This window comes from Pristiophorus japonicus, chromosome 6, assembly GCF_044704955.1.
Source record: "Pristiophorus japonicus isolate sPriJap1 chromosome 6, sPriJap1.hap1, whole genome shotgun sequence".
Taxonomy (NCBI): domain Eukaryota; kingdom Metazoa; phylum Chordata; class Chondrichthyes; family Pristiophoridae; genus Pristiophorus; species Pristiophorus japonicus.
This window is the reverse complement of record NC_091982.1, coordinates 65,663,011-65,688,242: the sequence shown is the minus strand read 5'-3', so window position 1 is coordinate 65,688,242 and position 25,232 is coordinate 65,663,011. Positions and strand designations below refer to the sequence as shown.

General features: G+C 41.9%; 1 protein-coding gene and 1 non-coding gene across 8 annotated transcripts in view; both read right to left on the bottom strand.

The window, feature by feature from the left end:
* atp11c (ATPase phospholipid transporting 11C) overlaps nt 1-25,232 on the bottom strand; it is a 169,999-nt gene that overhangs the window by 105,043 nt on the left and 39,724 nt on the right. For all 7 annotated transcript variants that reach the window (XR_011593599.1, XR_011593600.1, XM_070882889.1 and 4 more), the window contains exons 2-5: nt 11,170-11,289; nt 3,828-3,917; nt 3,463-3,543; nt 2,985-3,092 (exon numbers count right to left, since the gene is read on the bottom strand). Coding sequence is in view for 5 of the 7 variants with exons in the window: in XM_070882889.1 (XP_070738990.1) it covers nt 2,985-3,092; nt 3,463-3,543; nt 3,828-3,917; nt 11,170-11,289 (399 nt within the window). In the remaining 2 variants the exon portion in view is untranslated. The remainder of the gene's footprint in view (nt 1-2,984; nt 3,093-3,462; nt 3,544-3,827; nt 3,918-11,169; nt 11,290-25,232) is intronic.
* Nucleotides 4,695-4,801, bottom strand: LOC139266475 (U6 spliceosomal RNA). Its single transcript, XR_011593719.1, has one exon. It is a non-coding gene; the product is annotated as a U6 spliceosomal RNA (small nuclear RNA).

The following is a 25,232-nucleotide window of genomic DNA, read 5'->3' as shown; positions in this document are numbered from 1 at the left end:
ATAGAGACACATTTGGGGGGGGGGGGGGGGGGGGGAAACCGTCCCAGCACGCTGCAGTCGGTAAGTAGAAAATGTTTTATTTATTGATTTTTTAATTTTTTGATTGATTTATTGATGTATTTATCATTTATTATTGATGATGGCTCTATTTGTAAAACTGAAGTGTTTAATGTTTGTAAACTTCCCTTTAAACCCCCCCACCCATTCCCTACGTCTGATTTTCTAAGTGTAGACAAGGTTTTTCTGAGCATACAAAAATGTACACTTACTCCATTCTAAGTTAGTTTGGAGTAAGTTTTCACTGCCTAAACTTTCAAAACGGGCGTAAATGGCTGGACACGTCCCCTTTTGAAAAAAGAAATCTGTTCCAAACTGAAACTGTTCTAACTGACTAGAACTGGAGCAAACTAAATGCCGAGAATTGCAATTTCTAAGATACTCCATTCTAAACCAGTTGCTCCAAAAAAAAACAGGAGCAACTCAGGCCGAAACTTGGCACCATTATGCTTCAGCCTGAGTGAGCAGCTGGTGGTGAATGGAGTTAGGCGCATGAGTACAAGTTAAAGATTCGAGCAGAGTGATTTCAGTATTCCTGGAGGATGGTCTTATTCACTCTGGCTCTTCATGATACAGAACCTAAAATAATCTACAACGTCTAGGATTGGTCAGTCTTAAAACTACTTTAAAAACAAATTGACCGAAGAGATTTCAAGAACTATTACACCATCCAAGTTTCATTTTATATACAACCAAGTTATTAAAAGAACCAGGAATAAAGAGAGAAATAGAAAGATGAAAGGTTTAAGAAAATGTAGGAAAGCAAGATTAAATATTTATCATACAAATAACAAAGATGTGCTGACATCGAAATGTGTTTGAAGTCAGAATTAATGTTGTAAAATTAGTCCAAATAGGTTTTGTAGACAAGATAAGGTGCTGACGAGACTTTTTCCAAAACTGGTATATACATACAAGGCCACATCGGCGGTTCCACCTTCTATACATACATACATACATACACTTACACATTTTCAAAAAATAAATGATGAATTAAGGTATTTCAACATTGGCTTCCCATGCAGATATAAAAAAAGAGTAAATCAGCAGCAGACTTTGGATGAAAGTGAAGAAAGGTTGGCCTTTGGCTGACAACTAAATGGAAACAACAGTGACGTCAGTTTGGAAAATACACTAAGCATTCATCATAGTTTGTTGAGATCAACCTTAAGGTCAATCCTTTGTGTCTTTGGAAAATATCATCAAAGATGATCACTCAATGACAAGTTAAATGGAAACTACTGTTGGAGCTGGAAAATTTCTCTTAAAGATAATGCTGTGTTCTTTTAGACATACAAAGTTCTGCTTGAAGGTTTTAGTTTGGTCAATGAATGGCAGACAAATGAATCGGGAGAACAACAAATCTTAATAAGAAGCAATGAAATAATTAATAGCAACATCAAGAAGATAGGAAAGGGCAGCTTTAAAATGACGGAAATAATTATGATGAATAGGAGTGAGGAACAAAGTGATATAATCCACCTGAAGCAGCAATACCTCAGCTACAAAGCAAGGAACACACCCTGGAAATGATACCGACAGCGAGTTGTTGCGACAAGGAAATATAAAAATGTCATTAAAACCAAATCATATAAAATTAAGTGGATGCAAACATGATGGAGATAATATTACTAACAAGTAGAAGCTAAAAGGGAATTGGATAAATACTCGGAGAAAAAAATTACAGGGGATATGGGGAAGGGTGGCGAGAGGGGAGAAGAGTGGGACTAACTGGGTCACTCTTCAAAAGAGCCGACACAGACTCGATGAGCCAAATGGCCTTCTTCTGTGCTGTACTATTCCATGATTCTTTACAAAGTTAAAATTTTAAAAGTCAGCTGCTCTGCCCATCTTGGCAAAATAACTGCGCAGGAGATTGAAGAACCTGTTAAATGAATTCCAATTTTAGTGCCATACTCAGCAAGTCTGAAGTTGATTAAACGTGAACTATATGGATTGAGGAGCAACTCACCCAGCTAGTTATTCAGCAATTTAAATTCTTTTAAAAAAGAAAAATTGCCTTAAAATTGATATTTTTTCTTAGAACTATACAACTGAAGGGCTTTAGTGCTCATTTGAAAAAAAAACACTTTAAACCATGCAAGTTGAACATTTCCAGTGAAGATATTTCCAAGTTGCAGGCAAACTAATAGCCTGAACAGTGACCACCTTACAAAAAACACAGAAATCTCCCCACCCACCCTCACTTAGCCTCAGTAGCATCACCTTAGTACTGCAGAAAATCTTTGGAGATTCTCCTCCAATTTGACTGTTACCCGTGGGGGAAGGGAAATCATCCTCCTTAGATCCAGTTATATGTTTTTACAGGCTGTCTGCTCGCTTCGGCTGCATTTAGACTGTGCACAACGAACCAAGAGCAACTTGCTTTCGAATACGCTGCAGATATTGGGCCGGGGGGGGGGGGGGGGGGGGTCGGTGTTGGGAAGGGACCATGTTTACACAAGTCAAGTATCTGTATGAAATCCCAGCTGCAATGGACAGTGCTTCCCTGTGATGCTAAAGTTGGTGTGCAAACATGCCTCTAGTTACAAGGTGATGCTTAGCAAGGAGTCTAGAGAAAGTAGATGATTTTGATATTTTAAAAGAAAACACAACTTAAGCCAGTCATTACTGAAAAAGCTGGTTTTAAAAGCTATGGCTGGTTTTAAAAGATCTCTTTTCAATCTTTGTATTTAGGATTTGATTGCTAGCATTATTTCTTTATCAAGTAGATCTGTTAATATACTCAGAGTCAGCATTGTATTGGGATCCAACAGGAGCAAGCAATATTCTGCCTACAATAAACACTTTGGTACCACTTATTAATTATTACATTCATCATTTGATTTTTCAGCACATTAATACAAGAGAATTGGTGCATTCCACGTAATAAAAAGCTTTACAATGTCACTCCAATTCAACTTTACCTGAATTTTTTCACTGTTTTTTTCTACTATTCTTCCTCCATCAACAACAGAAACAGGACTTTTATTCACCGAATTATCTGCTTTATGTCTGAGCCAATCTTCATAGCCCTGTAAAGTGTAAAAGAGAAGGTCACAGTAAAATGCAAGCAGTGAGCTTAGCAAGTTTCCAATTACTTTGTGAATTACATGGCTGTGTTGATTGTTCGTACACTGCAAATACATATTTCTATTTTGTTATTAATCTGCAGATTATTCAAATACACAGGGCAATAAATGCTGCCGTGCCAGTGCTGCCCACATCCCAGTACCAAGTAAAAGGGAAGTCTGTTTTGTAACGAATAATCAAATTGTTAATTGTCGAGTAGGTTCTCGATAAGTAGAATTGTTTCAGATCAAATATCAGGAGGTTTTATGTAGAATTCTGTATCATATAGTAAGATTACTTTTAACATACAAGTAGTTGCAATAGGCATCTTACTTGTTTGATTGCAGTTACAATAATCACGAAAAAGAGAGGGAGTCCACTGGTTACCGGGCTAGTTGGAGTATCAACAATAACCTGCAAGGGAAAAAAAAAATCATAATTACAGTAATTACTGATTGTTTAGCACAAGTTGGGTTAAGTATAATTGCAATATAGACAAAAGGTAAAGTGCTTAAACTTCAGCACAATATCATTTACAGTAATAAAAAGTGTAATCTCTTAGAAAGAACAATTGCTTCAACAACCAAGTAACAGATCCATCTTAATATAGGACTGCAGATTCACAGCAGTGTCAAGGCATTTATTTCATATATGTTCCTAATAGGAATTCAGTTCCCCCCGCAAGTAGTTCAGCTTACCTGTACAAGGAATATGATGAGAAAGTAAAAATTTGCAATTCTTCTGAACTGTTCGAACAAATTTTTCGGAATAAAGTTCCAGTATGTGTACTATGAGCCAAAAGAGGGGGAGAAAAGAAATAAGTTTAACTACCACCTCAAAGGATTTCAGTCTCATTGCTTTCAAACAATAGTGTAGAAATACATAGGAACAGGAGCAGACCATTCAGCCCCTCTATTAGACTATAGTTGATTTGTAGCCCTACTCCATTTATCCATATCCCTCGATACCGTTCAACAAAAATCTATCGATCTTGGACTTGAAATTTTTAGCTGACTCAGCTTCCAGTCTTTCGAGGGCAGAGAGTTCCAGGTTTCCATGACCCTTTGAAAAACAACGCTTCCTGATTTTGCTGCTTAGCTCTAATTTTAAGATTCCCTACCGCAGAAAAAGTTTCTCTGCATCAACCATATTGAAACCCTTGATCATTTTTAACACCTTAATTACATTGCCCAAATAGTCTACGCTCAATATCCTTGAATACATTAAAATTAATAGGTCCTTTTATTAATATGCTGATCATTGTGCCCAGATTGTAGCTTTTATGTTTAAAAACAAATTCTTAGTGAATAGATGATTGTTTACAGCCAGTAAAGTCCATAATTAATGTCATCTGGATTAAGTGCTTTGTGAAATGTTATTTAAAATCCTTAGTGGAAGCAGATCTTAGAAGTTTGTTTGCTCATTGACTCAACGTAAATAAGTTGCTAATTGCATCCAAACAGTCCCAGATCAGGTACAGCATGGCCAAATGCAGGACTATAGCTCTCTACTATTAATTAACAAGGTAACATCCATTAACAATTTTACCCACTTAACTGATTTTACATGATATGCAATTTTTCAAAAAACTGTATGTAATATTTATGCAGGAGCCATGCGCACCTTCTCTGCATCATTCCATTTTTAATATACATGCTGCTCAAGCAAGCATTAAAAACTGCTTTTCCAGGGATTTTATTCAAATGGATAATACCACAATTGAGCATTGTCCTACTGATGAATCAGGGATTTGAACCTTACTTCTCTTAACACAATGGATTACCTTTTGCCTTAATCACTTGGCCACCTCAACACAAAACACAGAAATTACAAGAGTTTTGATTTCCACAAAATATAAAAATAGTTAGAGGACCAATGGTAGGAATGTACAATAACTTGCATTTATATAAAGTGCCTTTAACATATGAAAACGTCCCAATGTACACTGTGTAGGGAAGAACTGTCCTTGAAGAATGAAAGATATTGGTAAGCGATCCAATAGTCACCAGGTGCCATCTCCACATACATCTTAGCTCCCCTAACACAGCACTGCACCTGAAGGAGACAAGTCAACTTAACAGCAGGAGGTCCATTTTCTTTGGAATTAGATGCATTAAAGTGGAGGAGTACTACAGCTCTACATATTCCAGTAATTAAGACAGATCTAATATTAGCCCATAAAGCTGCTGCTGCTCTGATAGAATGAGCTTTAACCTTCCCTGGAGGCGCTTTGAGCTGAAACAAATAAAGAACAAAGAACAGAGTGTAGTCTGCCAACCAGTAGAGAAACTTAGGTGTAAGCCAGTTTTCCTTTTGGATGTTGTCTAGATACATATAGCAAACTTTTAGTTCCAATAATATAGAATTAGTAAGCACTTCTTACATGTACATAAAACAGATATTCAATGCCACTTCTCTGAGGAGCTGGGAAAATGATACACAGAAGCAGTAATGATTAAGATTTCTTATATTTGAAAGTGATTAAAGGTGAAAGCAACACAAGTAAGTATTATGAAGGGCATATACACAATCCCAGAACATGCCCAGTGTATATTCTTAAAGAACAGAATTATGCTGGTTTATAGATTTCTCTGCAGATTCTCCATTTTAGCTGGCACATTTGATTGATGTAAGGAAGTCAAAGGGGGATGGGAACCTCTGCAGGGAGACAGAGGGGAATAAAAGAGACAGAAGCAAAAAGATAGAAAGGAGAATAGTAAAAGTAGAGAGCAGAAAAACCCAAGGCAAGAAACAAAAAGAGCCACTTTACAGCAGAATTCTAAAGGGTCAAAGTGTGTTAAAAAGACAAGCCTGAAGGCTCTGTGCCTCAATGCGAGGAGTATTCGGAATAAGGTGGACGAATTAACTACGCAGATAGCAGTTAACGGGTATGATGTGATTGGCATCACGGAGACATGGCTCCAGGGTGACCAAGGCTGGGAGCTCAACATCCAGGGGTATTCAGCATTTAGGAAGGATAGACAGAAAGGAAAAGGAGGCGGGGTGGCGTTGCTGGTTAAAGAGGAAATTAATGCAATTGTAAGGAAGGACATTAGCTTGGATGATGTGGGATTGATATGGGTGGAGCTACGGAATACCAAAGGGCAGAAAATGCTAGTAGGAGTTGTGTACAGGCCACAAAATAGTAGTAGTGAGGTTGGGGACAGTATCAAACAAGAAATAAGGGATGTGTGCAATAAAGGTACAGCAGTAATCATGGGCGACTTTAATCTACATATTGATTGGACTAACCTAACTGGTAGTAATGCGGTGGAGGACGATTTCCTGGAGTGTTTTAGGGATGGATTTCTAGACCAATATGTCGAGGAACCAACCAGAAAGCTGGCCTTCCTAGACTCGGTGATGTGTAATGAGAAGGGACTAATTAGTAATCTTGTTGTGCAAGGCCCCTTGGGGAAGAGTGACCATAATATGGTAGAATTCTTTATTAAGATGGAGAGTGACAAAGTTAATTCAGAAACTAGGGTCCTGAACTTAAGGAAAGGTAACTTTGATGGTATGAGGCGCGAATTGGCTAGATTAGACTGGTAAATGACACTTAAAGGGTTGACGGTGGATAGGCAATGGCAAACCTTTAAAGATCATATGGACGAACTTCAACAATTGTACATCCCTAAATGGAATAAAAATAAAACGGGGCAGGTGGCTCAACCGTGGCTAACAAGGGAAATTAAGGATAGTGTTAAATCCAAAGAGGCGGCATACAAATTAGCCAGAAAAATTAGCAAGCCAGAGGACTGGGAGAAATTTAGAATACAGCAGAGGAGGACAAAGCGTTTAATTAAGAGGGGGAAAATAGAGTACGAGAGGAAGCTTGCCGGAAACACAAAAAATGACTGCAAAAGCTTCTATAGATATGTGAAGAGAAAAAGATTAGTGAAGACAAACGTTGGTTCCTTGCAGTCGGATTCAGGTGAATTGATAATGGGGAACAAAGAAATGGCAGACCAATTGAACAAATACTTTGGTTCGGTCTTCACAAAGGAAGACACAAATAACCTTCTGGATGTACTAGGGGTCCAAAGGTCTAGTGAGAAGGAGGAACTGAAGGATATCCATATTAGGCGGGAAATTGTGTTCGGGAAATTGACGAGATTGAAGGACGATAAATCCCCAGGACCAGATAGTCTACATCCCAGAGTACTTAAGGAAGTGGCCCTAGAAATAGTGGATGCATTGGTGATCATCTTGCAAAAGTCTATAACCTCTGGATCAGTTCCTATGCACTGGAGGGTTGCTAATGTAACACCACTTTTTAAAAAAGGAGGGAGAGAAAATGGGTAATTATAGACCAGTTAGCCTGACATCAGTAGTGGAGAAAATGTTGGAATCAATCATTAAGGACGAAATAGCAGCACATTTGGAAAGCGGTGATAGGATTGGTCCAAGTCAGCATGGATTTATGAAGGGGAAATCATGCTTGACAAATCTTCTGGAATTTTTTGAGGATATAACTAGTAGAGTGGACAGGGGAGAACCAATGGATGTGGTGTATTTGGACTTTCAAAAGACATTTGACAAGGTCCCACACAAGAGATTAGTGTGCAAAATCAAAGCACATGGTATTGGGGGTAATGTACTGACGTGGATAGAGAACTGGTTGGCAGACAGGAAGCAGAGAGTCGGGATTAACGGGTCCTTTTCAGAATGGCAGGCAGTGACTAGTGGAGTGCCGCAGGGCTCAGTGCTGGGACCCCAGCTCTTTAGAATATATATTAATAATTTGGATGATGGAATTGAGTGCAATATCTCCAAGTTTGCAGGTGACACTAAACCTGGTGGTGGTGAGAGCTGTGAGGAGGACGCTAGGAGGCTGCAGGGTGACTTGGACAGGTTAGGCAAGTGGGCAAATACATGGCAGATGCAGTATAATGTGGATAAATGTGAGGTTATCCACTTTGGAGGCAAAAACACGAAGGCAGGTTATCTGAATGGCAGCAGATTAGGAAAAGGGGAGGTACAGCGAGACCTGGGTGTCATGATTCATCAGTCATTGAAGGTTGGCATGCAGGTTCAGCAGGCAGTGAAGAAGGTAAATGGTATGTTGGCCTTCATAGCAAGGGGATTTGAGTATAGGAGCAGGGAAGTCTTACTGCAGTTGTACAGGGCCTTGGTGAGGCCCCACCTGGAATATTGTGTCCAGTTTTGGTCTCCTATCGGAGGAAGGACATTCTTGCTATTGAGGGAGTGCAGCGAAGGTTCACTAGACTGATTCCTGGGATGGCAGGACTGACATATGAGGAGAGACTGGATCGACTGGGTCTGTATTCACTGGAGTTCAGAAGGATGAGAGGGGATCTCATAGAAACATATAAAATTCTGACGGGACTGGACAGGTTAGATGCAGGAAGAATGTTCCCGATGTTGGGGAAGTTCAGAACCAGGGGACATAGTCTTAGGATAAGGGGTAAGCCATTTAGGACTGAGATGAGGAGAAACTTCTTCACTCAGAGAGTTGTTAACCTGTGGAATTCCCTACCGCAGAGAGTTATTGATGCCAGTTCATTAGATATATTCAAGAGGGAGTTAGATATGGCTCTTGCGGCCAGAGATCAAGGGGTATGTAGAGAAAGCAGGAACGGGGTACTGAAGGAATGATCAGCCATGATCTTATTGAATGGTGGTGCAGGCTCGAAGGGCCGGATGGCCTACTCCTGCACCTATTTTCTATGTTTCTATGTAATAAGCATGCAGTCAGCTTCCATATGTGTACTAAAGATATCTAGCTTTAGGTCTTCTCATTAACATTCAATTTTACTGCTGTTGCAACACTCTTCCACTGCCTGACCAACATTGAGACTGGATAAGTCATAACACCATCCAGTTTAACGTTACGGATTGAACCTCCCTTATCCGGAACCCTCGGAACCTGACCTGTTCTGGATAAGGGAGGTTCAACCTGTGCTAAAATCAAAGCCATTCTCTTGAGCTCCTGCCAACACCTCTGCCTGACTGCCACAGACCCCATTAACCTCCCTTGCTACCTCAAGCCAAGCCTGAAAGTGCAAAGCTTCAGCATGCTGCTAGACCCTAAACTGAGCTACCAGCCCCACATCCAATCAGTCACCAAGATAGTTTTCTTCCACTGCTGCACTTTTAACTGCTTCTGTCCTTGCCTCTCCCTCAAAGTTGCTGTCACCCTGCCGTCACCTCAAGGTTTGATTTCTCAAATATACTTCTTGGCAGCTTCCCTAAATTACAAGTTATTCAGAATGCTACAGCCCAAGTCCTCTCCCACACTCCAATCCTTGCATCCTATGCCAACCGCATGCACTCAAATGGATCAACTATAAGATCCTCGTCACGGTGTTCAAATCCCTCCATGGGCATGTCCCACCTTACTTGTGCTATCTCGTCCAGATATTCCTGGACAGACCCTCTACTCCTGCAACAACAGTTTGCTCCCTCCACTCTACCATCATAGAATATTACAGCACAGATGGAGGCCATTCGGCCCATCATGTCTGCGCTGGTTTTGCTAAATCACCTTAAATATGTGCCCTCCCAAAAGCCATCTCCCTTCCTGTATTCACAAGTCTCATAATAGCTTTCTCTTTAAAAATGCCTTAGCTTTCCCCCTCCCGCTCAATGCCAGCTTTCCTAAAGTGATCTGAACTCTTGCTCTGTATGAGGAGAACTATATAAAAGCTAGTTGTCAGATAACCCACAAGTTTTTTTTCTTGCCATTCATTTTCCAGTTGGCAAACAGTGACTAGTGGGGTGCCGCAGGGATCGGTGCTGGGGCCTCAACTATTTACAATCTATATTAATGACTTGGATGAAGGGACCGAGTGTAATGTAGCCAAGTTTGCTAATGATATAAAGATGGGTGGGAATGCAAATTGTGAGGAGGACGCAAAAAATCTGAAGGGATATTGACAGGCTAAGTGAGTGGGCCAAAATGTGACAGATGGAGTATAATGTGGGAAAATGTGAGCTTATCCATTTTGGCAGAAAAAGTAGAAAAGTAAATTATAATTTAAATGGAGAAAAATTGCAAAGTGCTGCAGTACAGAAGGACCTGGGGGTCCTTGTGCATGAAACACAAAAAGTTAGTATGCAGGTACAGCAAGTAATCAGGAAGGCAAATAGATTGTTGGCCTTTATTGCAAGGGGGATAGAGTATAAAAGCAGAGAAGTCCTGCTACATAGAAAATAGGTGCAGGAGTAGGCCATTCGGCCCTTCTAGCCTGCAACGCCATTCAATGAGTTCATGGCTGAACAACTGTACAGGGTATTGGTGAGGCTACACCTAGAGTACTGCGTACAGTTTTGGTTTCCGTATTTGAGGAGGGATGTACTTGCATTGGAGGCTGTTCAGAGAAGGTTCACTAGGTTGATTCCGGAGATGAGGGGGTTGATTTATAAAGATAGGATGAGTCGGTTGGGCCTGTACTTATTGGAGTTCAGAAGAATGAGAGGTGATCTTTTCGAAACAAGTAAGATAATGAGGGGGCTCGACAAGGTGGATACAGAGAGGATATTTCCACTCATAAGGGACACTCTCAGAATAAGGGGCCACCCATTTAAAACTGAGATGAGGAGGAATTTCTTCTCTCAGGAGGGTTGTAAATCAATGGAATTCTCTGCACCTGAGCTGTGGAGGCTGAGTCATTGAATATATTTAAGGCGGAGATAGACAGATTTTTGAGCGATAAGGGAGTAAAGGGTTATAGGGAGCAGGCAGGGAAGTGGAGCTGAGTCCATGATCAGATCAGCCATGATCTTATTGAATGGCAGAGCAGGCTCGAGGGGCCAAGTGACCTACTCCTGCTCCTATTTCATATGTTCTTATGTCTCTGATGTACAAATAAAGTTTCACATTATTTTTTAAATCCTATGTCCCGTAAAACTTTCTTCCTATACTCCTACATGCCAGTTCTAAAGCAAGTATTTAGATTAAAGAATTAAAACATATTCAACGTTGAACGATCCAATTCCAATCATTATTACCTAGGTAGGATCTAAAAACCCTATAATACACTGGAATATTTTGAAGAAAATTAGAAACAGGCCTACCTTTGAAGAAACTATTCTGTTGTCACAGAAATTCTGAGGAAGAAATGTTTCTATCCCAGGAGTTGGATGATGCCCAACGTAAATTGTGCGGCTATCAACTCGTTTTTCCTCCCTAGCACACTTAAAAGAAAAAAAGACATATTTCAGTTGATTAAGTAATAATAATAGATTCACAGACATGCCCTTTAATTTTGTCCAATGCAACTGGTTGCCAGAATGCTAAGATACTTGATCTAGTAGTCAGATGAAGCTCAAAATTAAATTAATTTCAGATACACAATGAGTCACATTTTCCTTCCAGCAACATTTATAAACTATAAACATCTCTAATACATGGCTTCTCCATGTTACCAACCTTATAAGATGTTGCAAAGGATAGTTAACGTGACTAAGTATTTACAGGTGTCCATTGCAAGAAGTTAAATATCTATCGACTTCTATATTTTTAAAACTTGAGTATTGTTTTATATATATATTATATCTCAGTACTGCAAGGTACAAAATATGCAACTGTGACACATGAAATTTTGCCATTGCTTAATGTTTATATATTTGGCAATAATAATGCATTATAAATGGTCAGAGCAGCTGCATTTAATAGAACTATATGTATAAAAAGAAAATGCAACCAACAACTTGCATTATATGCAGACTTGAAAGTGGAACAACATCCCCAGGATTAGAGAGGATTCTTTAAAAAAAAAGAAACAGACACAAAGACATGGTGGGAGAGTTAGATGATAGAAAGGTTGCTCAAAAGATGGGTTTCAAGAAGTCTGCTGAAGAGTGCTGGTGATGAGTAGAGATAATAATGGTGTGAAACTGGCCATTCCAATTCATTAAAAATGTTCAGTTTCTTTCCCAGAGCCATGTTCCAAATCTTCGGGTCCCCAACTATTGCCCTTCGAACAAATCCCTGCTCGAGAGCACGTTACTAAGTTCATCAAAGCCACCTGTGCACTTTTGCCAAACCATTGGAAGCTTTTTTTCCATCCACAACATAAACTCTGCATGTTTATATCACTGAACCAAACAGAAGACAATATAAATAGTGCAGCTTCAAAAGAAAATTCCAAAGATCCCAATATAGGGTACACTTAAAGCTGCCAAGTTTTGAATTTTTAAAAAATGAACAATTACATTTGAGCAGTGCAACTTTCTTTAATTTACTTTATTAAAAAAAATCTTGTTTTGCAAAACTATAAGCTTTACACTTCCCATAAAAGCTCCACATGTGAAAAGCCCACATTTAACTTTCTGACCAAAGTATCAGGAGACTATCCAAAAACACCCACAATGCAAAAAAGAGACAATAGACTTTTTACTTGTATGGCCAGGCTGAGAACTCAATCGCACCCTGTACTCACCGGGAAAACTACCTTCCGATATGGTACGTCATTCTACCGGGGGCATCAATGTTGCCTCCTTTGATATTAGGAATTTAAGAAAATGATAAAAACAATGGCCCTGAATTTGCGGTCAGAGGCTTTCCACGGGGAATTCGCAGGTGGTTCGCAAGCACCCCTGGAATGACAGGGGGAATCCCATATGTCCAGAAACCTCATAAGCATGAATGGGAATACCCCCAAAATACCTCAAATAAATAAAAAACCATCACGTTTAAAATTAAAACGGCATCTAATTAAATAATTAAAACAAAAATTTAATTTTTTGAAAAATAAATTTACATGTTTTAAAGGGGCTAAAATAAACGTACCTTACTTCAGTTTTCTCAATATATAAATTATTGATAACATTTTATTTTTCTGCTCTTTAAAATTCTTACACTGGTAAAAGCAGGCCTTACGTTTGCTTTTACCAGGTGTAAGAATTTTGCGGGCATTCTATGGGCACAACTTGGAGCAAATAGCCCAACTCTCCGCGGATGTTCTATTCTCGGGGACTCGTGCAATGTGTCAAGAGAACTTGCGCTTATACGTGCCTTATGTGCTTATACCCAAATTACTAAAATAAGAATTTTCACTCAATGTTCTCTTGGCAGATGTATCTCTACCAATATTAACAAGGTTTTTTGGGGGTAAAGATCCCTGCTTTCCAGATCAGTGTGTTGGTTGATCATAAGAAATCAGAGCAGGAGTAGGCCATTTGGCCCCTCGAGCCTGCTCCACCATTTAATAAGATCATGGCTGATCTGACCCTGGGCTCCGCTCCACTTCCCTGTCTGCTGCCCATAACCCTTCACTCCCTTATCGTTCAAAAATCTGTCTATCTCGACCTTAAATATATTCAAGGACCCAGCCTCCTCTCGAGAAGAATTCCACAGATTTACAACCCAGAGAGAAGAAATTCCTCCTCATTTCAGTTCTAGTCGACCCTTATTCTGAATCAATGCTCCCTAATTCTAGATTTCCCACGAGGGGAAACATCCTCTCTGCATCTACCTTGTCGAGCCCCCTCAATATCGTATGTGTCTCAATAAGATCACTTCTCATTCTTCTAAACTCCAATGAGTATAGGCCCAACCTGCTCAACCTTTCTTCATCAGTCAACCCTTTCATCTCAGGAATCACCATAATGAATCTTCTCTGAACTGCCTCCAATGTATATCAGTATATCAGGCACCTCAAAGCACTGGAGAAGTACCACAAACATTGTCTCTGCAAGATCCTGAAAATCCATTGGAAGGATAGGTGCACCAACATCATTGTCTGCACTCAGGCCAATATCCCCAGCATCGAAGCATTGACCATGCTCAATCAGTTCAGATACATAGACCACATCGTCCGCATGTCCGATACTAGACTCTCAAAACAAGCGCTTTACTCAGAGCTCTCATATCTCAAGGAAGTTCCAGGTGGGCAGAGGAAATGCTTCAAGGACACCCTCAAAGCCTCCTTGAAAAAATGCAACATCCCCACCGATACCTGGGAATCCCTGGCCCGCTCAAAAGTGGAGAAGCATCCGGGAAGGCCCTAAACACCAAGTCTCTTTGCCAGGAGTACACAGAAACCAAGCGCAAACAGCAGAAGGAGCGCACGACAACCCAAGCACCCCACTCATCTGTCCCTTAGACCACCACCTGCGACAGAGACTGTAGATCCAGCATTGGTCTCATCAGTCACCTGAGAACTCATGAGTGTGGAAGCAAGTCATCCTTGACTCCGAGGGACTGCCCAAGAAGATCCCTCCTTAAATACGGAAGCCAATTGTATGCAGTACTCCAGGTGTGGCCTCGCCAATACCCTGTACTGTTGTAGCAGGACTTCTCTGCTTTTATACTCTTATAAAGGCCACGAGAGGCACCGGGAGTTCGAGGTCGCTGAGGCGTGAGTCTGGGGATCGGCAGAGGCCTATAAAGGCCGCGAGAGGCAGCGGGAGTTCATGGTCGCTGAGGCGTGAGTCCAGGGATCGGCAGAGGCCTATAAAGGCCGCGAGAGTTCATGGTCGCTGAGGCGTGAGTCCGGGGATCAGCAGAGGCCTATAAAGGCCGCGAGAGGCAGCGGGAGTTCATGGTCGCTGAGGCGTGAGTCCAGGGATCAGCAGAGGCCTATAAAGGCCGCGAGAGTTCGTGGTCGCTGAGGCGTGAGTCCGGGGATCGGCAGAGGCCTATAAAGGCCAACTAGTGCAGCGACAAGGAGAAGGCAAAAAAGTAGAAAGAAAACGAAAGGTGACGTCACAGCCAAGGAGGTAAGTGATTGGCTGGTGATTGGTAAGAAGTTTTTCTTTTTTTTTCTAGCAGTAAGTAACCTTTTAACATTGTTGTGCCAATTTAAGTGTATCGAAAGGTTAAGTCATGGTGTGCTCCTCCTGCACTATGTGGGAAGTCAGGGATGTTTCCAGTGTCCCTGACTACTACTTGTGAAGGAACTGCATCCGCCTCCAGCTCCTGACGGACCGCATTGCGGCGCTGGAGCTGCGGGTGGATGAACTCTGGAGCATCACGATGCTGAGAATGACGTGAATAGCACGGTTAGTGAGTTGATCATACCGCAGATAAAGGGTACACAGCCAGATAGTAAATGGGTGACCAACAGGAAGAGCAGTGCAAGGAAGGTAGTGCAGGGGTCCGCTGTGGTCATCCCCCTGCAAAACAGATACACCGCTTTGGGTACTGTTGACGGGGATGACTCATCAGGGGAGGGCAGCAGCAGCCAAGTTCATGGCACCATGGCTGGTTCTGCTGCACAGGAGGGCAGGAAAAAGAGAGAGCGCGATAGTGATAGGGGATTCTATTGGAAGGGGAATAGATAGGCGTTTCTGCGGTCGCAACCGAGACTCCAGGATGGTATGTTGCCTCCCTGGTGCAAGGGTCAAGGATGTTTCTATGTTTCTATGTCTCAGAGCGGGTGCAGGACATTCTGAAAAGGGAGGGTGAACAGCCAGTTGTCGTGGTACATATAGGTACCAGTGATATAGGTAAAAAGCAGGATGAGGTCCCACGAGACGAATTTAGGGAGCTAGGAGTTAAATTAAAAAGTAGGACCTCAAAAATAGTAATCTCAGGATTGCTACCAATGCCACATGCTAGTCAGAGTAGGAATCACACAATAGCTCAGATGAATACATGGCTTGAGGAGTGGTGCAGAAGGGAGGGATTCAAATTCCTGGGACATTGGAACCGGTTCTGGGGGAGGTGAGACCAGTACAAACCGGACAGTCTGAACCTGGGCAGGACCGGAACCAATGTCCTAGGGGGAGTGTTTGCTAGTGCTGTTGGGGAGGAATTACACTAATATGGCAGGGGGATGAGAACCTACGCAGGGAGACAGAGGGAAACAAAATGGAATCAGAAGCAAAATATAGAAAGGAGAATAGTAAAAGTGGAGGGCAGAGAAACCCAAGGCAAAAAACAAAGGGCCACATTACAGCAAAATTCTAAAGGGGCAATGTACGTTCAAAAAAACAAGCCTGAAGACTCTGTGCCTCAATGCGAGGAGTATTCAGAATAAGGTGGATGAATTAACTGCACAGATAGCAGTTAATGGATACGATGTGATTGGCATCACGGAGACATGGCTCCAGGGTGACCAAGGCTGGGAACTCAACATCCAAGGGTATTCAGCATTTAGGAAGGATAGACAGAAAGGAAAAGGAGGCAGGGTGGCGTTGCTGGTTAAATAAGAAATCAATGCAATTGTAAGGAAGGACATTAACCTGGATGATGTAGAATCGGTATGGGTGGAGCTGCGGAATTCCAAAGGGCAGAAAATGCTAATGGGAGTTGTGTATAGATCACCAAATAGTAGTAGTGAGGTTGGGGACAGCATCAAACAAGAAATAAGGGATGTTGCAATAAAGGTACAGCAGTAATCATGGGAGACTTTAATCTACATATTGATTGGGCTAACCTAACTGGTAGCAATGCAGTGTAGGAGGATTTCCTGGAGTGTATTAGGGATAGTTTTCTAGACCAATATGCCACAGAACCAACCAGGGAGCTGGCCATCCTAGACTGGGTGATGTGTAATGAGAAGGGACTAATTAGCAATCTTGTTGTGCAAGGCCCCTTGGGGAAAAGTGATCATAATATGGTAGAATACCTTATTAAGATGGAGTTACAAAATTAATTCGGAAACTAGGGTCCTGAACTTAAGGAAAGGTAACTTCGACGGTATGAGACGTGAATTGGCTAGAGTAGACTGGCAAAGAATACTTAAAGGGTGGATAAGCAGTGGCAAACATGTGGTGTATTTGGATGAATGTCAGCAATTGCACATCCCTGTCTGCAGTAAAAATAAAACTGGGAAGGTGGCTCAACCATGGCTAACAAAGGAAATTAAGGATAGTGTTAAAGCCAAGGAAGAGGCATATAAATTGGCTAGAAAAAGCAACAAACCTGAGGACTGGGAGAAATTTAGAATTCAACAGAGGAGGACTAAAGGTTTAATTAGGAGGGGGAAAAATAGAGTATAAGAGGAAGCTTGCAGGGAATATAAAAACTGACTGCAAAAGCTTCGATAAATATGTGAAGAGAAAAAGATTAGTAAAGACAAACGTAGGTCCCTTGCAGTCAGATTCAGGTGAATTTATAATGGGGAACAAAGAAATGGCAGACCAATTGAAACAATACTTTGGTTCTGTCTTCACGAAGGAAGATATAAATAACCTTCCGAAGGTACTCGGGGACAGTGGGTCGAGTGAGGAGGAACTGAAGGATATCCTTATTAGGCGGGAAATTGTGTTGGGGAAAATGAGGGATTGAAGCCCGATAAATCCCCAGGGCCTGATAGTCTGCATCCCAGAGTACTTAAGAAAGTGGCCCTAGAAATAGTGGATGCATTGGTGATCATTTTCCAACAGTCTATCGACTCTGGATCAGTTCCTATGGACTGGAGGGTTGTTAATGTAAAACCACTTTTTAAAAAAGGAGTGAGAGAGAGAAAACGGGTAATTATAGACCGGTTAGCCTGACATCAGTAGTGGGGAAAATGTTGGAATCAATTATTAAGGATGAAATAGCAGCACATTTGGAAAGCAGTGATAGGATTGGTCCAAGTCAGCATGGATTTATGAAGGGGAAATCATGCTTGACAAATCTTCTGGAATTTTGTGAGGATGTAACTAGCAGAGTGGACAAGGCAGAACCAGTGGATGTGGTGTATTTGGACTTTCAAAAGGCTTTTGAGAAGGTCCTGCACAAGAGATTGGTGTGCAAAATCAAAGCACATGGTATTGGGGGTAATATACTGACATGGATAGGGAACTGGTTGGCAGACAGGAAGCAGAGAGTGGGGATAAACGGGTCCTTTTCAGAATGGCAGGCAGTGACTAGTGGAGTGTCACAGGGCTCAGTGCTGGGACCCCAGCTCTTTACAATGTACATTAATGAGTTAGATGAAGGAATAGAGTGTAATATCTCCAAGTTTGCGGATGACACTAAACTGGGTGGTGCTGTGAGGAGGATGCTAAGAGGCTGCAGGGTGACTTGGACAGGTTAGGTGAGTGGGCAAATACATGGCAGACGCAGTATTATGTGGATAAATGTGAGGTTTTCCATTTTGGGGGCAAAAACACGAAGGCAGATTATCTGAATGGCGGCAGACTAGGAAAAGGGGAGGTGCAACGAGACCTGGGTGTCATGGTTCATCAGTCACTGAAAGTGGGCACACAGGTACAGCAGGTGGTGAAGAAGGCAAATGGCATGTTGGCCTTCATAGCTAGGGGATTTGAATATAGAAGCAGGGAGGTCTTACTGCAGATGTACAGGGCCTTAGTGAGGCCTCACCTGGATTATTGTGTGCAGTTAAGGTCTTCTAATTTGAGGAAGGACGTTCTTGCTATTGAGGGAGTGCAGCGAAGGTTCATCAGACTAATTCCCGGGATGGCTGGACTGACATATGAGGAGAGACTGGATCAACTGGGCCTTTATTCACTGGAGTTTAGAAGGATGAGAGGGGATCTCATAGAAAGGTATAAGATTCTGACGGGACTGGACAGGATAGATACGGGAAGAATGTTCCCGATGTTGGAGAAGTCCAGAACCAGGGGACATAGTCTTAGGATAAGGGGTAGGCCATTTAGGACTGAGATGAGGAGAAACTTCTTCATTCAGAGTTGTTAACCTGTGGAATTCCCTGCCGCAGAGTGTTGTTGATGCCAGCTCACTGAATATATTCAAGAGGGAGTTAGATATGGCCCTTACGGTTAAGGGGATCAAGGGGTATAGAGAGAAAGCAGGAAAGGGTTACTGAAGGAATGATCAGCCATGATCTTATTGAATGGCGGTGCAGGCTCAAAGGGCCGAATGGCCTACTCCTGCACCCATTTTCTATGTTTCTATCCCCCTTGCAATAAAAGCCAACATTCCATTTGCCTTCCTGATTACTTGCTGTACCTGCATACTAACTTTTTGTGCTTCATGCACAAGGACCCTCTGGTCCCTCCGCACTGCAGCATTATGCAATCTCTCTCCATTAAAATAATAATTTGCTTTTTTATTTTTCCTGCCAAAGTGGATAATCTCACACTTCCCCACATTATACTCCATCTGCCAAATGTTTGACCAGTCACTTAGCCTGCCCATATCCCTTTGCAGATTCACGGGAGTCCTCCTCACAACTTGCTTTCCCATCCATCTTTGGATCATCAGCAAACTTGGCTACATTACACTCGGTCCCTTCATCCACGTCATTATAAGATTATAAATAGTGAGGCACAGCACCGATCCCCGTGTCACCCCACTAGTTACCATTTGCCAACCGGAAAATGACACTTTTATCCCGACACTCTGTTTTTTGACCATTAACCAATCCTCTATCCATGCCAATATAAACCTCATGAGCGCTGATCCTGTGCAATAACCTTTTATGTAGCGCCTTATCGAATGTCTACTGGAAATCCAAATACACCACCCTGGTTCCCTCTCTCGTTACATGCTCAAAAGAACTCCAGCGAATTAGTCAAACATGAATTTCCATTTCATAAAACCATGCTGACTCTGCCTGACCGAATTTTGCTTTTCCAAATGTCCTGCTACTGCTTCTTTAATAATGGACTTCAACATTTTCCCAACCACAGATGTTAGGCTGCCATTTCCCCATTATTTCCTTAGGCTCATTCTCTAAGGGACCAACGTTTACTTTAGTTACTCTCTTCCTTTTTATATATCTGTAGAAGCTCTTCCTAGCGGTTTTTATATTTCTTGCTCGATTACTTTCATAATCCATCTTCTCTTAATATTTTATTTAGTCGTCCTTTGCTGGTTTTTAAAAATGTTTCAATCCTCTGGCCTCCCCACTAATCTTGGCACTTTGTATGCTGTTGTTTTCAATTTGATACAGGCCTTTACTTTCTTAGTTAGCCATGGATGGCTCTCCCTTCTCTTAGTCTTTCCTTCTCACTGGAATATACTTTTAGAAACATAGAAAATAGGTGGAGTAGGCCATTCGGCCCTTCTAGCCTGTACTGCCATTCAATGAGTTCATGGCTGAACATGCAACTTCAGTACCCCCTTCCTGCTTTCTCGCCATACCCCTTGATCCCCCTAGTAGTAAGGACTTCATCTAACTCCCTTTTGAATATATTTAGTGAATATATTTTGTTGAGAGTTATGAAATATCTCCTTAAGTGTCTTACCTTTAAATCCATTTTCCCAGTCCACTTTAGCCAACTCTGCCTTCATACCTTCGGAATCGCCTTTATTTAAGATCAGGCCACTGGTTTGAGAACCAACTTTCTCACCCTCCAACTGAATTTGAAATTCAACCATGCTATGATCACTCTTTCCTGGAAGATCTTTTACTATGAAATCATTTATTAATCTATAGAGAGTGCAAGAAAGGCATGGCAAAAGATATACAAAATTTTTTTTAAAAAAACAGTGGACTAGCCCTACCCAATCTTTATTTATCATTTTACTTTTGCAATTAAAAAAAATCATCAAGGTTATTCTGCACTCGATAGATTTCAGCAACCGACAGTGTCCCAGAATTGTGTTGCTTCTGCAGATGTTTGCTATTGCTTCCTTCCTTTGAATCATGGTCCCCAATACAAAATTATGCAACTAAAGATGGCATGTACAGATGTTTAAAATCAGTAAAATTGGTAACTGAAGCAGAATAATCATGGGTTTCCACTAATCTTCAAAATAGCACAGCTCCTAAATTAATAGCTAAATTTGGCAGATGCTGGAAATTTGAAATAAAAACAGAAGATGCTGGAAACATCGAGCAGGTCAGGCAGCATCTGGTGTGAGAGAAAAATAGTTAACGTTTCAGGCCGATGATCTTTCGTCAATATTGTCAACCCGAAAACACTAACTCTATCTTCCTCTCGCCACAGATGCTGCCCGATTTTCCAGCATGTGGTGTTTTTATTTTTGAATTAATTCAGCTTTCCTACATTTAAATACATTTGCATCAGCTGTGGAGGTATGTAAAGTAGAGGTAATGTTAAGGAGTTGCCAGTTTCATAAAACCACTGGATCTCCCATGGAAAGTCAGGACAAAATGATTTTTTCTCCTCCGAGTGCATTCGTGATGCTATGGGTACCTCCATGGCCTCGCCTCTCCCCATCTCTAATCTCCTTCAGCCTTACAACCCCCCTCTCCCCAAAAAGATATCTGGGCTCCTCAAATTCTGCCCTCTTGAGCACCCGGATTATAAATCGCTCAACCATTGGTGGCTGTGCCTTCAGCTGCCTAGGCCCTAAGCCCTGGAATTCCCTCCCTAAACCTCTCTGCCTCTCTTTCCTCTTCAAGACGCTCCTTAAAAGCGACCTCTTTGGCCAAGCTTTTAGTCATCTGCCGTAATTTCTTCTTATCTGGCTCAATGTCAAATTTATTTTTTGGTCTTACCTGTATAACACTTCTGTGAAGCACCTGGAGACATTTTATCATATTTATGATGCTTCAGGAATGAATCTAGTGGTACAAAGGTGCAATGCAGGCACAACTGCCTCAAAACGGTTATGCACAAATCATCATAGGCAGTCCCTCGGAATCAAGGAAGACCTGTTTCCACCCTTAACATGAGTTCATCCGTGACTGTACAGTCCAATACGAGAACCACAGTCTCTGTCACAGGTGGGACAGATAGTCGTTGAGGGGCGGGGTGGGTGGGACTGGTTTGCCGTACGCTCTTTACGCAGCCTGCGCTTGGTTTCTGCATGCTCTCGGCGACGAGACTCGAGGAGCTCAGTGCCTTCCCGGATGCACTTCCTCCACTTAGAGCGGTCTTTGGCCAGGGACTGCCAGGTGTCAGTGGGGATGTTGCACTTTATCAGGGAGGCTTTGAGGGTGTCCTTGTAACGTTTCTGCTGCCCACCTTTGGCTCATTTGCCGTGAAGGAGTTCCGAGTAGAGCGCTTGATTTGGGAGTCTCGTGTCTGGCATGCGAACTATATGGCCTGCCCAGCGGAGCTGATCAAGTGTGGTCAGTGCTTCAATGCTGGGGACGTTGACCTGGTCGAGGACGCCAACGTCTGACCTCCCAGGGGATTTGTAGGATGTTGAAGACCTCATTGGTGGTATTTCTCCAGCACAAATAAGGAGTGCAACACAGCAATTTAAAACATTACAGATTGCATTTTGAAAGCAGAAATTTGAAACTGTTGTTGCAAGTTACAGCATTATCCTTTACACTCCAAGTGCGCAGATTCAGAAAGTGTTTTTTTTTACACATTACCGGATCCATCAACTGTACTGGTCACAAAGGTAGCAAGAGGTGTGAAAATGTGCTTGTTTCAAAAAGAGGCAGTTGAAGATTAAAGAACAAATTGAGGGAAATAAATTCACAACAGCAATATAAAAGCTATAATAACAACTTATTTATATAGCACCTTAACGTACTAAAACGTCCCAAGGCACTTCGCAACAGTGTTACAGACAAACAAATAAATTTGTCACCGAGCCACAGAAGAAATTAAGGCAGATAATTAAAAGCTTGTTTAAAGAGGTAGGTTTAAACGAGCGTTTTAAAAAGAAGGAAAGAGAGGTAGAGGTGTAGAGGTTTAGGGAAAGAGTTCCATAGCTTTGGGCCCAGGCAGCTGAAGGCACGTCCACCGACGGTTGAGCAGTTATGAGGGATGCTCAAGAGGCCAGAATTTGAGGAGCGCAGACATCTTGTGGGATCGTGAGGCTGAAAAAGTTAAGAGATAGGGAGGGGCAAGTCCATGGAGTGATTTGTAAACAAGGATGAGAATTTTGAAATCGAGGCATTATTTAACTGGGAGCCAATGTAGGTCAGAAAGCACAGGGCTGATGGGTGATCTTGACTTGGTACGCATTAGTATATGGGCTGTTGAGTTTTGAATGCCTTCAAGTTTACGTAGTGTGGAATGTGGAAGGCCGGCCAGGAGTGAGTTGGAGTAGTCAAGTTAGTGGTAACAAAGGTATGAATGAGGGTTTCAGCAGCAGAAGAGCTGAGGCAGGCAATGTTACGGTTCTAAAATATTGATCAAAAGTAAAGACTAAAATTTCAGTTATCAAAATAAAACGGTTTGTGCAGCTTCACTGATTTGTCTACAAACAAGCTCATGCCAGCTCGTGCAAAGTCCCATTCAGCTGCTTTGCCAAGTTAGTTTTTCAATCACTAAAGATTTAAGCGCTATGAACATGATGAAAAAGAGAATCGCTGTTTCAATCATTAAGTGGCGAACAAAATTACAAAATAACACTTCATGAAATTAAATGCTGTACCGAAAGCAAAGTAACTTGTAAGAAAACACCGTTAAACGACAGTTAGCTGCTACTTTATGCTCAATGAGTCTAAAAGCACTTGGGAAATGATGATCGCTTGAATTGGTCTATGCATAACATTATCACAGTAATGCTTTCTCAACAAACTGCTTTTTGTTCTATGTTATTGGTTAAAAGGAGTCATGTGCCTTCATTGCAATCTGTTCTTTTGAAAGCAACAATCAATTTGGTATGAGCAAGTGAAGTATATTCTTGCTCTCTCTCACACAAATGGTGCGTTGAGAAATGCAACTAAGCCTACTGGGTGTCCGATTCCATCCCCGTGCCTGGCCATGGTTTGAAGCTGAACCAAACGAAAGGCAATCTTGGTGTTCCATTTGATCCCGTGTTGAGCTTCTGACCCCAGATTTTTTCCTTCACCAAGACCTCCGACTTCCATCTCCATAACATCGCCCATCTCTACCTCAGCCCATCTGCTGCCGAAACCTCCATCCATACTTTTATTACCTCCAGACTCGACTATTCCAATGCTCTCCTGGCCCGCCTCCCATTTTGCACTCTCTATAAACTTGAGCTCATCCAAACCTCTGCTGCCCATATCCATATCCCAACTTGCCCCAAGTCCCATTCACCCATGCTTGCTGAACTACATTGGCACCCAGTCCAGCAATGCTTCAAATTTAAAATTCTCATCTCAGTATTCAAATCCCACCATGGTCTTTCCCCTCAGCTCTTCCCCCCCTCCCCCCCCTCCCATCCAATCTCAGTAACCTGCTCTAGCGTCACAACCCGTTCCTTCAATTCTGGCCTCTTTGATCAAGCTTTTGGTCACTTAGCCCAATATCTCCAAATTATCTGATCATGCTCCTGTGAAGCACCTTGGGACATTTAAAGAACATAAGAGTAGGCCATTTGACCCCAAGAGCCTGCTCCACCATTCAATAAGATCATGGCTGATCTGATCATGGGCTCAGCTCCACTGCCCTGCCCGTCCCCCATAACCTTTTATTAACTTATCGCTCAAAAATCTGTCTATCACCGCCTTAATTATATTCAATGACCCTGCCTCCACAGCTCTCTGGGACAGAGAATGCCACAGATTTACAACCCTGAGAGGAAATTACTTTTCATCTGTTTTAAATGGGCGACCCCTTATTCTGAGACTATATTCCCTAGTTCTAGATTCCTCCACGAGTGGAAACATCCTCTCTGCATCTTGTCGAGCCCCATTATCTTGTATGTCTCAATAAGAACACCTCTCATTCTTCTGAACTCTAATGAGTACAGACCCAACCTGTTCAACCTTTTTTCATAAGTCAAGCCCCACATCTCAGGAATCAACCTAGTGAACCTTCTCTGAACTGCCACCAATGCAAGTATATCCATCCTTAAATGAGAGCAAAACTGTACGCAGTACTCTAGGTGTGGCCTCACTAATACCCTGTACAGTTGTAGCAGGAGTTCTCTGCTTTTATACTCTATCCCCTTGCAATAAAGGCCAACATTCCATTTGCCTTCCTGATTATTTGCTGTACCTGCATACTAACTGTGTTTCATGCACAAGGACCCCCAGGTCCCTCTGTACTGCAGCACTTTGCAATTTTTCTCCATTTAAATTATAATTGCTTTTCACTAGGTTCACTAGGTTGATTTTGAAGATGAGGGGGTTGACTTAGGAAGATAGGTTGAGCCTATACACATTGGCGTTCAGAAGAACGAGAAGTGATCTTATCAAAACATGCAAGATAATGAGGAGGCTCGACAAGGTGGACGCAGAGAGGATATTTCCACTCATAGGGGAAACTAAAACTAGGGGACATATTCTCAGAATAAGGGGATGCCCATTTAAACCCGAAATGAGGAGCAATATCTTCTCTCGGAGGGTTGTAAATCTGTGGAATTCTCTGCCCCAGAGAGCTGTGGAGGCTGGGTCATTGAATATATTTAAGGCGGAGATAGAGATATT